Source organism: Mus musculus, chromosome 10 (genome assembly GCF_000001635.26).
Source record: "Mus musculus strain C57BL/6J chromosome 10, GRCm38.p6 C57BL/6J".
Taxonomy (NCBI): Eukaryota; Metazoa; Chordata; class Mammalia; order Rodentia; family Muridae; genus Mus; species Mus musculus.
This window is the reverse complement of record NC_000076.6, coordinates 108,631,463-108,645,351: the sequence shown is the minus strand read 5'-3', so window position 1 is coordinate 108,645,351 and position 13,889 is coordinate 108,631,463. Positions and strand designations below refer to the sequence as shown.

Below are 13,889 nucleotides of genomic sequence, written 5' to 3'. Positions count from 1 at the left end.
ATGCTCCACTATGTTCATAGCAGCCTTGTTTATAATAGCCAGAAGCTGGAAAGAACCCAGATGCCCCTCAACAGAGGAATGGATACAGAAAATGTGGTACATTTACACAATGGAATACTACTCAGCTATTAAAAAAATGAATTTATGAAATTTCTAGGCAAATGGATGGACCTGGAGGGTATCATCCTGAGTGAAGTAACCCAATCACAAAGGAACTCGCACAATATGTACTCACTGATAAGTGGATATTAGCCCAGAAACTTAGTATACCCAAGATATAAGATACAACTTGCCAAATGCATGAAATTCAAGAAGAACGAAGACCAAAGTGTGGACACTTTACCCTTTCTTAGAAATGGGAACAAAACACCCATAGAAGGAGTTACAGAGACAAAATTTGGAGCTGTGACGAAAGGATGGACCATCTAGTGATTGCCATATGCAGGGATCCACCCCATAATCAGCTTCCAAATGCTGACACCATTGCATACACTAGCAAGATTTTGCTGAAAGGACCCAGATATAGCTCTCTCTTGTGAGACTATGCCGGGGCCTACCAAACACAGAAGTGGATGATCACAGTCAGCTATTGGATGGGTCACACGGCCCCTAATGGAGGAGCTAGAGAAATTACCCAAGGAGCTAAAGGGAACTGCAACCCTATAGGTGGAACAACAATATGAACTAACCAGTACCCGGGAGCTCTTGACTCTAGCTTCATATGTATCAAAAGATGGCCTAGTCGGCCATCACTGCAAAGAGAGACTCATTGGACTTGCAAACTTTATATGCCCCAGTACAGGGGAACACCAGGACCAAAAAAGGGGAGTGGGTGGGTAGGGGATTGGGGGGGTGGGTGTGGGGGACCTTTGGGATAGCATTGAAAATGTAAACGAGGAAAATACCTAATAAAAAAAAAAAAGAAACGAAGGTCATAACATGGACCATTTTCAATGGTTTGGAGTCATCTCCACTTGCGCTCTTTCAGACTTCTTCCTGCAAACCCATCTTCCCTCTCTTTAACCTTTTTTGATTAAATAATGTTCCCCTGCTCTTACCGCCTATTTTCTTTGTGTGAACTTGTCAAATCATCTCAGCCTTGTCTTTTGTAGTGTAAGAGGCTTTCTATGAGCACAAAACTCTGACCTGCAGAATAATTTATGAGATTTACAATGAAGGACCATGATTAGCATTGTCTCGCCTGCACTGAGCACACAGCACCTCCTCCCACCTTCCCGCCCGCCCCCAGCCCTGTTCATGCCTGGCAGGATTTTAACTCAGTCATCAGAGGTAGAATCAGCTAAGTGAAGGCTTGGGAATAATGTCATTGGTCCTGGGAGCTTGCATTGATTTCTACTGTTTTAAAAGAAGGCATGGATTGTTCAAATAGATTAAAGAGCATTAGGAAAACACGTCTTAGGGTGTGTGCTTATCTCCACCATTCCCACAAGCATTTCTGTGGCTATAAACATGGTATCAAAAGTGGTAATATTATACATCCTTAGGTTCTTATCTAATATTCAATACTATGCAGAGTGGATGTTCTTCACCACAAAGCAAAACGCAGAGAGAGCACGCAAGAGTGGATTTTCTGTTTTGAAGAGAGGTTAATTTTAAGTGTTTTTACTTTATCAGAGTACTCCTGACTTGTGTTCAACCATCATTGGCACTAATGATGTTTGTGCGGCTCAAAGAAAATTACTCTTTTTCTTGCTATTTCAGTGCCCAATGTCTCTTTCTTATTACAACAGACAAATCTAATTACTTCTGATGAATCTGAAGAGCTGTGATTTGAATCATGAATAATTCCATTCCAGTAAAGTTAAATCTCAAATGCACCCATGGAACTTAGCTTTTTATAAGTATGCTGTACATAGATGCTAATAAGGAAAACTCATAGATAGCAGTTGGACAACTATAATAAAAAAACTCCATGTGTGTGTTTGTGTGTGTGTGTGTGTGTGTGTGTGTGTGTGTTTGGTATCTATTGTTATGTTAAACTGAGCCTATAAATCTACCTTCTCTATTACCCAAATCTTATCACTTCCTCCTCTCCACCCTCTGTACATTCTCACTGAGCTCTGCTTCAGGGTGTCCATCTTTCTTTTCATATCTCTCTTTATAAGTCTTGTGTCTCCTTAAAGATTCATGATGTCACTGAATCCTATGCTTTGAATATAAAAAGAAATGATAGCTACCCATACTTGAGTCTCTGCTATGTGCTGGATGCCATTCTAAGGGTTTTATTTTTTTTTAGTCTATTAATGTTAATCAGCTACTATATGTTTCACTTATAGAGAAGAAAACAGAAATAACCATTAGCAACCAGGGAGGAGGCACACAGCCTCTGACGGGCCAAGCTCTGTACATCTCTCCATGATCTAGTCTCAAGGCACCAAGGTCATATCCCCTGCCTTCAACACGGTTCTAATTTTTCCATTTGGTTTTCTATTTGTGTGATTACTATCTGAATATTCTACCATGCGGGAACATATTAACAACTCTAATGTTACCAATATGGAATAATTCCAGTTAACATTAGTTAAGATTTCATGCTAGCCACTGCATCTTAATACTTAATTCTTGTGAGACTCACTAAGCTACTTGCCAGCTTTATCTCTATTGAATAGACGAGGAGGCAGAGGCAGAGAGGAGATTCGTACAAGATGGCAGAGCTGGGATACAGTGAAACTAGAAAACTGCCTGGCAAGCGACGTGTAAATGAAGAGTTAATAGGAAATTAGCTTGGATCCTATGGGAAAGGTGGCATGTAGTATACATAGAGGTAGAAGAAGAGTCCAGGCCAGGTCACAGCACTGATAAAACCCTACAGATCAGTACCACTGGAGCAAAACAAGCGCAGGGGAAACCCAGCCCCAAGCATGGATGTCTTGGCTGCATTTGGTTAACTGGTCCACTGCTGATGTTCCGTTTCTCTCTCTCTCTCTTCCAGTGCCACCGTGGGCCTTAATTGCCATAGCCATAGTTGCGGTCCTTCTAGTCGTGACCTGCTGCTTCTGTGTCTGTAAGAAATGTTTGTTCAAAAAGAAAAACAAGAAGAAGGGAAAGGAAAAGGGAGGGAAGAACGCCATTAACATGAAAGACGTGAAAGACTTAGGGAAGACCATGAAGGATCAGGTAACGCACCGGCCCCCTCATCCCCATTCACAGAGGTCCCTGAGAATTCACCAGTGGGGCTGTGCTCTTTTCTGTAGATGCTTATAGACATGGACAACTTGGGGCTACTGTTGTTTTTGTAGAGATGCTTGGCGGTCCCTTCAGGTATGACCCGGTCTCCCAAAGTGTAGTGGAGACAGGTACGGTGGCTTCCACACAACGAGGTGTGGCTTCACGGACCTGGCATAATAAGATAATTCCCGAACATTTTTATTCCGTTTTTTGTCATCCAGTCTTTCTGTCTTGGACAGGGGTTCTTTCTGCCTCCTGCACTGTTCTTAGTCTCTGTTAAAGCTCTTCATCCACTTGGCAATGCCAGCACTGCTCTGCACCCGGCCAGCTCTGCCATCAGATGCCAGAAATAATAAGTTAGACGTGGTAAGGGGAGATAGGATCCAGTCCTAAAGAACAAGACTGAGTCGAAAGACAAAATTATATTTCCTCAATTAGAGATCGTAATTAGAACCCTAACGTTGTTGATAAACTATGTTGCCTGAGCTGTCTTCCCATGCACAGCGAAGATGTTTGGTTTCCCTGGCATTGCTGCCTATTTTTAACTAAGTTAACTTAGCTAATGTAAAGATTAACAAAAAGTATTAAGTGCTTCTTCATGTTGGGAATAATGCTTACATTAAATGTTTCTAAATAAAACTTAATTCATATGAAATGAGAGAATAACAATTTTTCATAGAAATATTTGGAAATATTGTTTTCTACCAAATAATTTAAAAGTTCTGCTAATGCCCAAATAGGAACCTGTGCAGGCAGTTTTTCTGATTGCTTTACAGTACTGATTACTATTAGCTGAGTCATTAACACATGCATCTAGGAACAGTTTGACAAGGACTTAACCCAGCCTCAGAGCCCACATGTAGCGTCCTGGGTTCCCACACGTGGACTCTCATATTCTTAACCCTCCTTCCCAGTGTGAGCGTTCAGCTCCTTCTCAAAGACCCTGCAGTGTCTATGGACAGAAGTTTCCCAGGGGTCCACACCCCATCCCCTGCAGTCCAGCTTGGTTTCAGGGCTGTAGAATGGATGCGAAGTCTATTCTCCTCGAGGACTCTGGCCTGAGCTCTGGGTAGCAAAGATTCAATTTCTATGGCGGCTTCTCATCAGCCACAGAAGATCATGTGCAACTGCAGATAACTAAGAAGGATTTTCCTCTTCATTTAATTTGTTAAGAAGATACTCAAACTCAAATATTGGCGTATAGCAAGTAGGATTTAATACTGACATTTCTTCCTTTTTTGTTTAGTATTTTTTTAAGACAGGGTCATACATTTCTTTTTTAAACATTGTATTAATAAGTATAGAAATAATTTCGCTTGGTGAATATGGGCTAGAAAAAGAATGTTATTTTAGCAATATATTTGAAAAGAAAATTTTGAATAGTAGTACTATTATTTTCATAATTATTATAAAATTCAATTGTGATTTTCTTGTGTCCTGGAATGAACATTTAACAGCACTGATTATTTTTTAAGTGATAACTATAGCATTTCTTTCTAGGATAAGACTGTTATATTTTTATTTGTGGATTTGTTCTGTATGGTGTAATACTACAATTGATGGCATAGTGCTATTACCCCAGTACACCATGGATAAATGACCACGATCTCACAGACAGACTTGATGGTGATCTTCCATCTATCCCACTCTTTTGGATGGGTTGGGGCAGAGGACTATAAATCAAATCATGAACTAGTAGAAAAAGCCAGTGATAGTTTATAATAACTTAGATGAGATAGCAAAGTATCTAGAATTTCAACCGCTTTTGGTTTTAGTTGCTTTAAGTCAACAATGTTAAGTATGCAGGGATTTAGCTAGATATAATTTTCTTAATCTTAAATGTATAGAATAAAATATGGTTGGAATAAGTGAAATGTTTCATGGTAATTGTGTAACAATAGTATATGTTTCTACCAATCCTTACAAAAAAATAGCTAACAGCTTATGAATATGAAGGCTAAAGATGAAATCGAGATTTTTAGAAGAATGATCTGTCACATTGTGTCCCATAATCCTCCAAATTATACAGATTAAATTCATTTTTAAACACTGTGTTTTCAAAATATTTTAAGTAGCATATCTCAGTGAACATGGGGAAGGGAAATAAGACCAGTGTATGGTTCTCTCACTTGAAGACAGGACAGATAGAAACATTTTTTAGATATGATTCCTGATGCTATACAGGCTTCAGGGCAATCAATAAGTTTTTATTACTTCAATATATTCCAATCTCCCAGAAATTCAAATTTCAATACTCATAGCTATATATCTATATTAAGATTTTATAGCCCAAAAATAATTTTTTAAAATCCATCAGTGACTTTAAAAGTAAACTCTAGATAGTATACTTGTGTTCCAAAAGATTCTTGTATTGGAGGGCTGGTTTTTTTTTTTTAATATCTTGAATCTTGAAATGACTAGCCATAAAGGGGAGATGAGAGCAACTTGTAGAATAAGCAGCTTAGAGAGGTCATTTCTCCATGGTTTTCACTGATGTGCGTGGATATTTTAATTTTTATTTCTTCCTTCTGTGTCCTCCTTATCTGTGTTGTGTCTCATGACTGTTCTGGATTGTCCCTTGCGGTAGGTTTCTTCTGCTACTAGATATCCCCACTCAGTGCTGGTGGCTGGGCTCCACAGCTGGTGGCTTACCATTCTGACATCAAAAGGCTGAACTCAACTGATCTTCAATGATGATGATTCCTTTTAAAAAATGACTACCATGGGCTAAATAGAACAAGATTCTAACAGTTTCCTTCAATAGATAGGAAAGAAAATACAGTCCCTTATGCCAAGTTTTAGTATGCCTTAACAAGTCCTAACTGAACAGTGTAACTTAGAACGAACAAATACCTTTACTGATGACTGTGGACTAGGTAAATATTGAATGCTAAAGAAAACCACAGGCATGCCCCTCTAAGCCTGGGAACTTTATAAAAGCCCTGATGTTCTCAACAAAACTCTCCTGTTACATACAATCTGCCTGACTTCAGAGACACTGGCTTATAAGCTTTATCACCTCAGGTGGCTTTTGTTGGTTTGTTTTTCCCCATAGAGGGGAAAATATTGCTCTCAAGATATTATACTACTACTGATTTAATAGGTCTGGGTTTAATGTGATGTACAGTGTTCGTCTTGATGAACTCTGTCCCTAGGACAGGATTGTACTTCATTTTGGTGACGAACAGGAGCACCGAAAATTAACAAAAATGTAGCCCCATTTCATGAAAAGTAGTTGCAGAGATGGTCCTGTACTTTCTATTCTGGCAAAAGCCACTTAGGGGAAAGGAGATTTACTATCTCATCTATTTCAAATTGCATTTGGCTGAAACATGATATATAAATTGTCAGTTCTGAAAAGGGACTTTTGAAAAAGCATTTAAATTCATGATTTGTTTTTGAGACAATGGGGTGATCTGTAGGTATTTTCAGACAGTGGGTACATTTAGGGATTTTTCTATTCTTTTTTTAAAAATCAAACTACTAAAACCATAATTCCTGTATACACACCTTGTAGGGCAGTGCTAAAGACTATCCACAGCTACGGTTCTCGGGAACAAATGGAGGCCACTGCCTCAAGTGGTCTGGTCAGATTTAGTCATCTTCATGCAGTTTATCAATGACTGCTGCTTCATGCTTTGTCCCTTAACAAAATTACTTTAATATTCAAGGAAGTGCCCAAGTATAAATTAATGTTTCCAAATTAGATGGCATAGGGCTAGCCACATTTGAAAATGGTAATTTTCAATTTTTCAGACTTGTTAGACTCCTGAGATGTGTCAAAAGGCACAAAGGATGACACACTGGTGACAACAGCTCAACTCTGTTCAGATGCTCTTCTAAGCAGAGAGCAGAACTAATGAGCTCTGTCAGTCTTGCTGCAAATGGATTTGGGGGATCATTGTGGGGGTTAGCTGCGAGGAGCGAGACTGGAAGACAGAGGTTGCTATTTCAAGCACCACAAGTTCTCACGGTGCAAGTGATGAAGGAGGGAAGGAGGCCCCACTGAGAATACTGACAGCAGAGGAAACGTCCATGTAGACAGGCAGGAAGAACAAGATGGCGAACCAGGGTCCGGTGGCCCTGAGGCCTTTACAGCCTGGCTAAACCTCTCACATTCGAGTTCTGTAAGACTTCTCAAAGATCAGCTCAAGAGCCGACGACAGTTAGACAATAGTAGAGACTCTATAACACTGTCAAAACTACAGTGCAGTCCACTGCTTGTCTACTTGCAGTTTCGAGTTCTGTGAGATTCCTGAGCAGCAGACACACAACAAATACGTGACAGCTAGAGAGAAATAAATAACATGTTCCCCATTAAAAAGAAAAAACTGGCAATCTAAAAAAAATAATAATAATAAATAATGATAATAAACAAGCAGAATGTACAGGCAGCGACCAGAACAAAATATGTGAGTGCTGATATAGATACCTTTAAATGTTTCAAACATGTTAGTAAGCAGGAAAATGGAACTTTTCATAATTTTCAATTTGTGAGGAATAACCATGCACACAGTATCCAATTATCTGAACATCCCCATGGAGAAATCTTCCGATTGTAAAAACCTTTGTAGTAGAAATATCCAACACAATTTTTATATTTTAGGGAAGTATTATATACTTTTGATTTTGAAATTCAGAAATTTTGTGTATTTTATGACATAATTACCTTTCAAATACTTTATATTCTACCTTTTAGATTGAAGAATATTTCATTGTTTAGACCAGGTTTCCTAAGTCTAGCACCATGGCCCTTGTTCTTCAATACAAAATGAATTTTATACCCATATGAGGTTGTCTTTGGTATTACGTAATCTCAGATCAGTTTAATTCAGCCTCGCTTTCTGAGGAGCAGTTGTGGAAATGAAATGGTAAAGTTCAGCTGGAAATGAACTGAACTTCTCTCTACACAGCGTTTGCTGCTGGCGTGTTTTCTCCCTTTTTCTTAAAAGTTCCAACCGTACATGCGAAAACACAAAGAATTTACATTTTCTGAGGGTCACTCAGCCGTCTTTGTCAGAAGCAGTAAAGGCGGCAGAAGGCCATGCATTCCATGTGACTCTCTCCACTGCATGCACCAATGATGTTTTTACATGATGCTGAGCACCACTGCAGCTACGAGAATGTGAAACCCAGCCTGGATACAAGCATGTTCATCATACTAGAAAAAAAAAAAAGAGGCATTGTAATATGAGACAAGATAATTCCAAGTTGACATTTTCCTTGCAACAATGTCATATCTTTGCTTGCTATACTGTCAGGGGGCTTCTTCCATTGCTTCCATGTTGCTTGCTGACTGGGGAGGGGAAAGATTCATGCACAAGTGAAATGAAAAGACATGTGTGCATTAGCAGCCAATGAGAATGTGTCAGACAAATAGACACCCAGCATCTTAGTGCTTGCTTCAGACAGCTTGGAGATCTAACTCTATGGCCAGTTTCGTTTGGACTTTGGTGAAAATTCGTTGGGATTCTTTTTCCTCCTCACAGGCCCTTAAGGATGACGATGCTGAAACTGGACTGACTGATGGAGAAGAAAAGGAGGAGCCCAAGGAAGAGGAGAAACTGGGAAAGCTTCAATATTCACTGGACTATGACTTCCAGAATAACCAGGTCTGAGGGGAACATGTCTAATTCCATTACATTTTCTGACATTGCCAAGTAGGAATTGAAGCAAGATACTCCTTAAAACATTTCGTTTGCTGTGAGCGGAAAATGCAATTATCAAAGCTATTGATGAAATCATTTCTAAGTACAGGCAGTCCCCTAGCTGCTAATTTAACTTCTGGTAATTAGAATTCACAGTATTCAGCCGATTACATCTACTCGTGGCACTGACAGGAGGCAGGCAGAATACAAATTAACTCCGAGGCATCAGTTGTTGCTTAGAGCTCCCAGCCAGTCCAGTCGCTATAGGTCCTGCAGTGTGCATAGAAACAACCTTCCTCGAACTATACAGATTTAGATCCCAAACCACACCAGCTGCCACCAAAGCCCACATTTAGAAAAAGAAGTTTGAAAAGCTATGAAAGAATTAAAAACTGGCTAATGCTCTATGGCTTTTTTAAATTCACTTTACAACCCAATATATCAGCCCTCCCCAAAAATACCTCTATCTTACCCCTACACCTGACACTCCACTCCCCCTACCCCTCCTACCCCACACATCAAAGTTGCTGCGGGACTAGGCACATCCTCTCCCACTGAAGCCAGACAAGGTTGTCATTTAGGGGAGCAGAGCCACAGGCAGACAAGAAGGCAACAGGTTCAGGGACGGCCCCTGTTCCAGTTGTTTGGGGGCCCCTTATGAAGACCAAGCTGTTCATCTGCTACAACTGTGCAGGGGGGCTAGGTCCAGCCCACGCTCCCTCTGTAGTGATTCAATCTCTGGCAGCCTCCAAGAGTCCAGATTGGTTGACTCTGTTGGTCTTCCCGTGGAGTGCCTGTCCTCTTCCAGTCCCTCAATCCTGTTCCCAGTTCTTCTGTAAGACTCTCTGAGCTGTATCTACTGCTTGGGTGTGAGTCTGCATCTCTTTGCACTGGCTGTTGGGACTCAATGGCTTTTAAAGGCAGAGATACTTTCTATGTAGCACCGTAAGTCTAAGTGAGACTCCCATAGTGATGAGATGGCAAGTTTTTAAAGCAGAGAGATGAGCAGCTTGATTCTCAGAGCCCGAGGAGGCTGCCCAGAAGTGGCAAAGACTAAAGACTGCAAAACAGCCATCCCTGCTTCTGTTTCTCAAAAAGGGCTGAAGTGCTATAAGATCAGTGACAGCAGCCACTTTTCACTGAGTACCTATTATCTGGGTAGCTCAAAGTGTGGGAAATGCCTTTGAAAACCCTTCTACATAAGATCCACAATATTAATGACGATTGCTCTTCTTTCAGGGTTGCGAGAAGAGTACATAGGCTATGTAAGTTCAGGTTATAGCCCTTGTTCTACCAGAGAGTCCAGATCTCTCCCGCTCCTTTTGCACCCCTCCTCTTTTGCTTGATGACTTAGGGTCTTACTGCTGTAACCATGACCAAGGCAGCTTTTATTAAGGACAACATTTAATTGGAGCTGGCTTAAAGATTCAGTCCATTATCATCTAGGTGGGAGCATGGTAGTATCCAGGCAGGCATGGCTCAAGAGGAGCTGAGAGTTCAACATCTTGTTCCACAGGCAAACAGGACAAGACTGGCTTCCAGGCAGCTAGGTTGAGGGTCTTAAAGCCCATGCCCTCAGTGTCATACTTCTTCCAACAAGGCCATACTTCCTAGTAGTTTCACTCCCTGGGCCAAGCACATTCAAACCACCACATACATAGACTTGAGCACATGGGAGCCATACCTAACCACAGTATAATAAAAAATACATTTAGTCCAGCTTCCAAAGTCCCCATAGTCTATAGCAATCTCAATAATGTTAGGAGTTCAAAGTATCCTGTGAGATTCACCTACAGGGGACTGCCAACAGCTCCAAACAGCATCTCTATCCAGTACTCAAGTACCATTGGGTTTGCTGGATTGTAGTTCATTCCGGATGTAGTCAAATTGAGGAGCAAGAATAACCATCTTGGTGAGGATGGTTGGAAGCTCAGTACAATTACTGGAATCCTGCATGTGCTAGTAATAACCTGTTTGATGAGCAGTGAGTGATAAGAAAATCAAGCATTAACACTCAGCTTTGATGTCAAATGTCCAAAGTCAACTGGAAACAGTTGCAGTCATTCTGAATTTTATGTGGGAACTAACAGTTCAAGTCTTTGAAGCCTGAGAGTCCTCCCCTTGAAGAAGGATGTCTCAGACTTAAAACTATTTTTAATTGATCTGCTTCATTATAGTCCGGCTATTTATTTTATGGTATAATCTAGATACCTATGTACTATTTTTAAATATACATACATATATACATATATATATTATATAAGTATGTATTTATATAGGATTATAGGTAAACCATTTATATCTTATAATTGCGTAAATATATTTCAGGCCATTTCTACTACTACTGTCAAAATGTGAGCATTAGGAGTTAGTTGGAAATAGAGTAATCTATTATTGATATAGTTCAAGAAAGGCAAAGATTATCTTATATTACATTTCCAGGGAGGTTTCCAGGTTTTAAACCTCTCTTTATATATATCCATTTAATATTTTTCTCCATTCATATTGCCCAGTAGAAATCTAGTAGCAGCTCATACTGCTTAGGTGTTATTTTGAAACCTCTAAATATTTTGTATGTATGTGCACTGGTGTGTAAGGTGTGGCCATGGAGGTCAGAAAGTGTTGGTTCCCTGAAACTGGAGTTATACATGGTTGTAAGGTGCCATGTGGGTGCTAAGAATCAAAATTCAGTCCTCTGGAGATGCACCAAGTGCCATCTCTTCAGCCTAATCATATTTTTAAGAATAGAATTGATTCTGTTTTACTCAAAAATAATGTGTATAGTTATTACTCTGTTTTCAGCATACATTAAGTCCAAAATATATGGGTTTTTTTATGATGGTCTAGAAGATTATAGTGATAAAAGTTTATAAATATCATACATTGATTTTGATTCCAACTCTGTTCCTAGCGAGTTTTAGTCATCAAATGGTTCCTATGAGTCAGGGAAGGTTAAATCTGAGGAATCTTGTAGACAAAGCTGTAGCCGAATATGAGTCTTTGTCTACCAAATCCAAAAAGTGGTCTTAAAATTCTTGAATTAAAAAGCTTTTTGGGGTGGGAAAATGGAGCATGTCTCTCTTAGACAGACGTGAAAAGGACATTGGAAGAAATCGTTCCCTTCTCTAATGACAAGATATCTAAGATATCTAAGTCTCTAAACTACAGGTATCTCAGTAAGAACAAGGGAATAGAATAGTGCATTGCCACACAAAGGCAAGTGCCAAACGGAAGGATAACAAACCAAGAGACAGTGAGCTTGGCTAACCATGTGCTTTTAATCTAGTGCCTCCAGTGGCCTCCTGGACCCTCTGTTTCCGTTCCTGTACCTACCTCCCAGCATCCATTGCTATTCCTGAAAGACAAAGCCACAAACTAGATAAGGCAGCTTTAAAGTGGAAACAGTATATTCCTTCAGGGTAGGATCCAAATTAGAAATTGATTGAGCCCACCAGCCAAAATGTACTGGCTGTAACTGTTTCTAAGGATGAGTTAGTCACCCACTCCATTGGCTGTAAAGTCAGACCCACATGTTCGGGACTTGTAGAGTAAGCCTGTGGAGTGTCTGGATTTACTGAATAGTGTTTACCTCAGTATCTAGATGAGTTGGTGGATCCAAAACCTGCAATAATAGGATTTCATTTTTTTCCTTTGCAAATATATTAAATAACGGTCTGGTGGGGCTCGTGCTTGGAATCTGAATACTAGAGAGACTGGGGCAGGTAATTTGTAACTTTATGGCCAGCCTGCACTACAGAGTAAGATTTTTACCTTAAAAAAGTGGCACATTAATATGCTCAGTGAAAATGAGAATTTTATTTGTGGAAAAAAACACATTGCAGATAAAATTTCTATATTAGGAAAAATTAAAAAGTTATTTAACATGAATATTCAAGTCTGTAATTCTCAGTTTGAGAAAACTTGAATTACATATTTTATTCCACATCCTATATTTAAATGCAAACTTTCTTAGGTAATTATTCAATCATAAGCTAAGGTTTAAAAAAAAAAAGTAGGTAGCATACAAGGATAGGTCAAGTGGGATAGAAATGTGAAGCTCTCAATTTTTATTTCAAAATACTAGTCAGTGACTAAGAAATTTCTATTTAGCTGCTCTGTGACTTCGGAAAAGAATTAAAAAAAAAATCCCTGCTTTGCAATTACAGGCTAGCGGTTGTTTAACAATTTATTTCCACTTACGAAGCACAAGCTGGAAGGAAAAACAATGCACAAGAGCTTTCAGCAACTGGGAAGTTATTTGATTGCAACCCTTCTGCAAATATGAATTCCATATTTAACTGTAATCAGCAACCCTTTAAAAGCCTCTTTTGTATGTAAAGCTAGGCTTCCTAGAGCCCGCATCTGTCATAACTCGGTTTCTAATGTTTAAAGAGCTCACTGCATGGACCCTCTCTATTCAGGTGCATGGGAATAAAAGTTTCCTAAAAGCAGAGGGGACAGGGGACATCACAGTGTGCGCCACTGTGACCCCATCGGCCCCTCTCCACGTGCTCACCCTGTGTGTTACTCGTTTGCTGTCATTCATTTCAGCTGCTGGTGGGAATCATCCAGGCTGCTGAACTGCCCGCCCTGGACATGGGAGGCACATCTGATCCATACGTCAAAGTCTTCCTGCTGCCCGACAAAAAGAAGAAGTTTGAGACAAAAGTCCACCGGAAAACCCTCAATCCAGTCTTCAATGAACAGTTTACTTTCAAGGTAGTGTTTTGGAATCATAACTTTTCCCCTATGGTTTCAGATTAAATACGAGTTGCATCCTGACATGCTTAAGAGCATATGCATCAACAGCCATCCTAGGACCCCTCTCACAGTTACACTCGGAATATTTTACACTTTAACTCTCAGTCTAGTGAAGATTCTGTGTTGCAGGTTTTGGCTGTGCCATTTCAGCATAGAATGTAGATCTTTCAGTATCAGCATCACCCCTAAGAATCCGAGGTCTAATCCAGGTATTGCTATGGACTCAGACACTACACCCCAAAGTCTCTGAAAACTAGGCCAAGCCTGTATGGCCTGTTGCAGTCAGAATGG

The 13,889-nt window shown here is 40.0% G+C and overlaps 1 protein-coding gene across 13 annotated transcripts in view; it reads left to right on the top strand.

Annotated features, from left to right (window-relative positions):
• Window positions 1–13,889, top strand: part of Syt1 (synaptotagmin I) — a 513,331-nt gene that overhangs the window by 365,629 nt on the left and 133,813 nt on the right. For 9 of the 13 annotated variants that reach the window (XM_030244984.1, NM_009306.3, NM_001252341.1 and 6 more), the window contains 3 exons: window positions 2,954–3,138; window positions 8,679–8,801; window positions 13,389–13,556. In XM_030244984.1, coding sequence (XP_030100844.1) covers window positions 2,954–3,138; window positions 8,679–8,801; window positions 13,389–13,556 — 476 coding nt within the window. The remainder of the gene's footprint in view (window positions 1–2,953; window positions 3,139–8,678; window positions 8,802–13,388; window positions 13,557–13,889) is intronic. The other 4 variants (NM_001252342.1, NM_001358504.1, NM_001358501.1 and 1 more) reach the window with 1 other exon arrangement.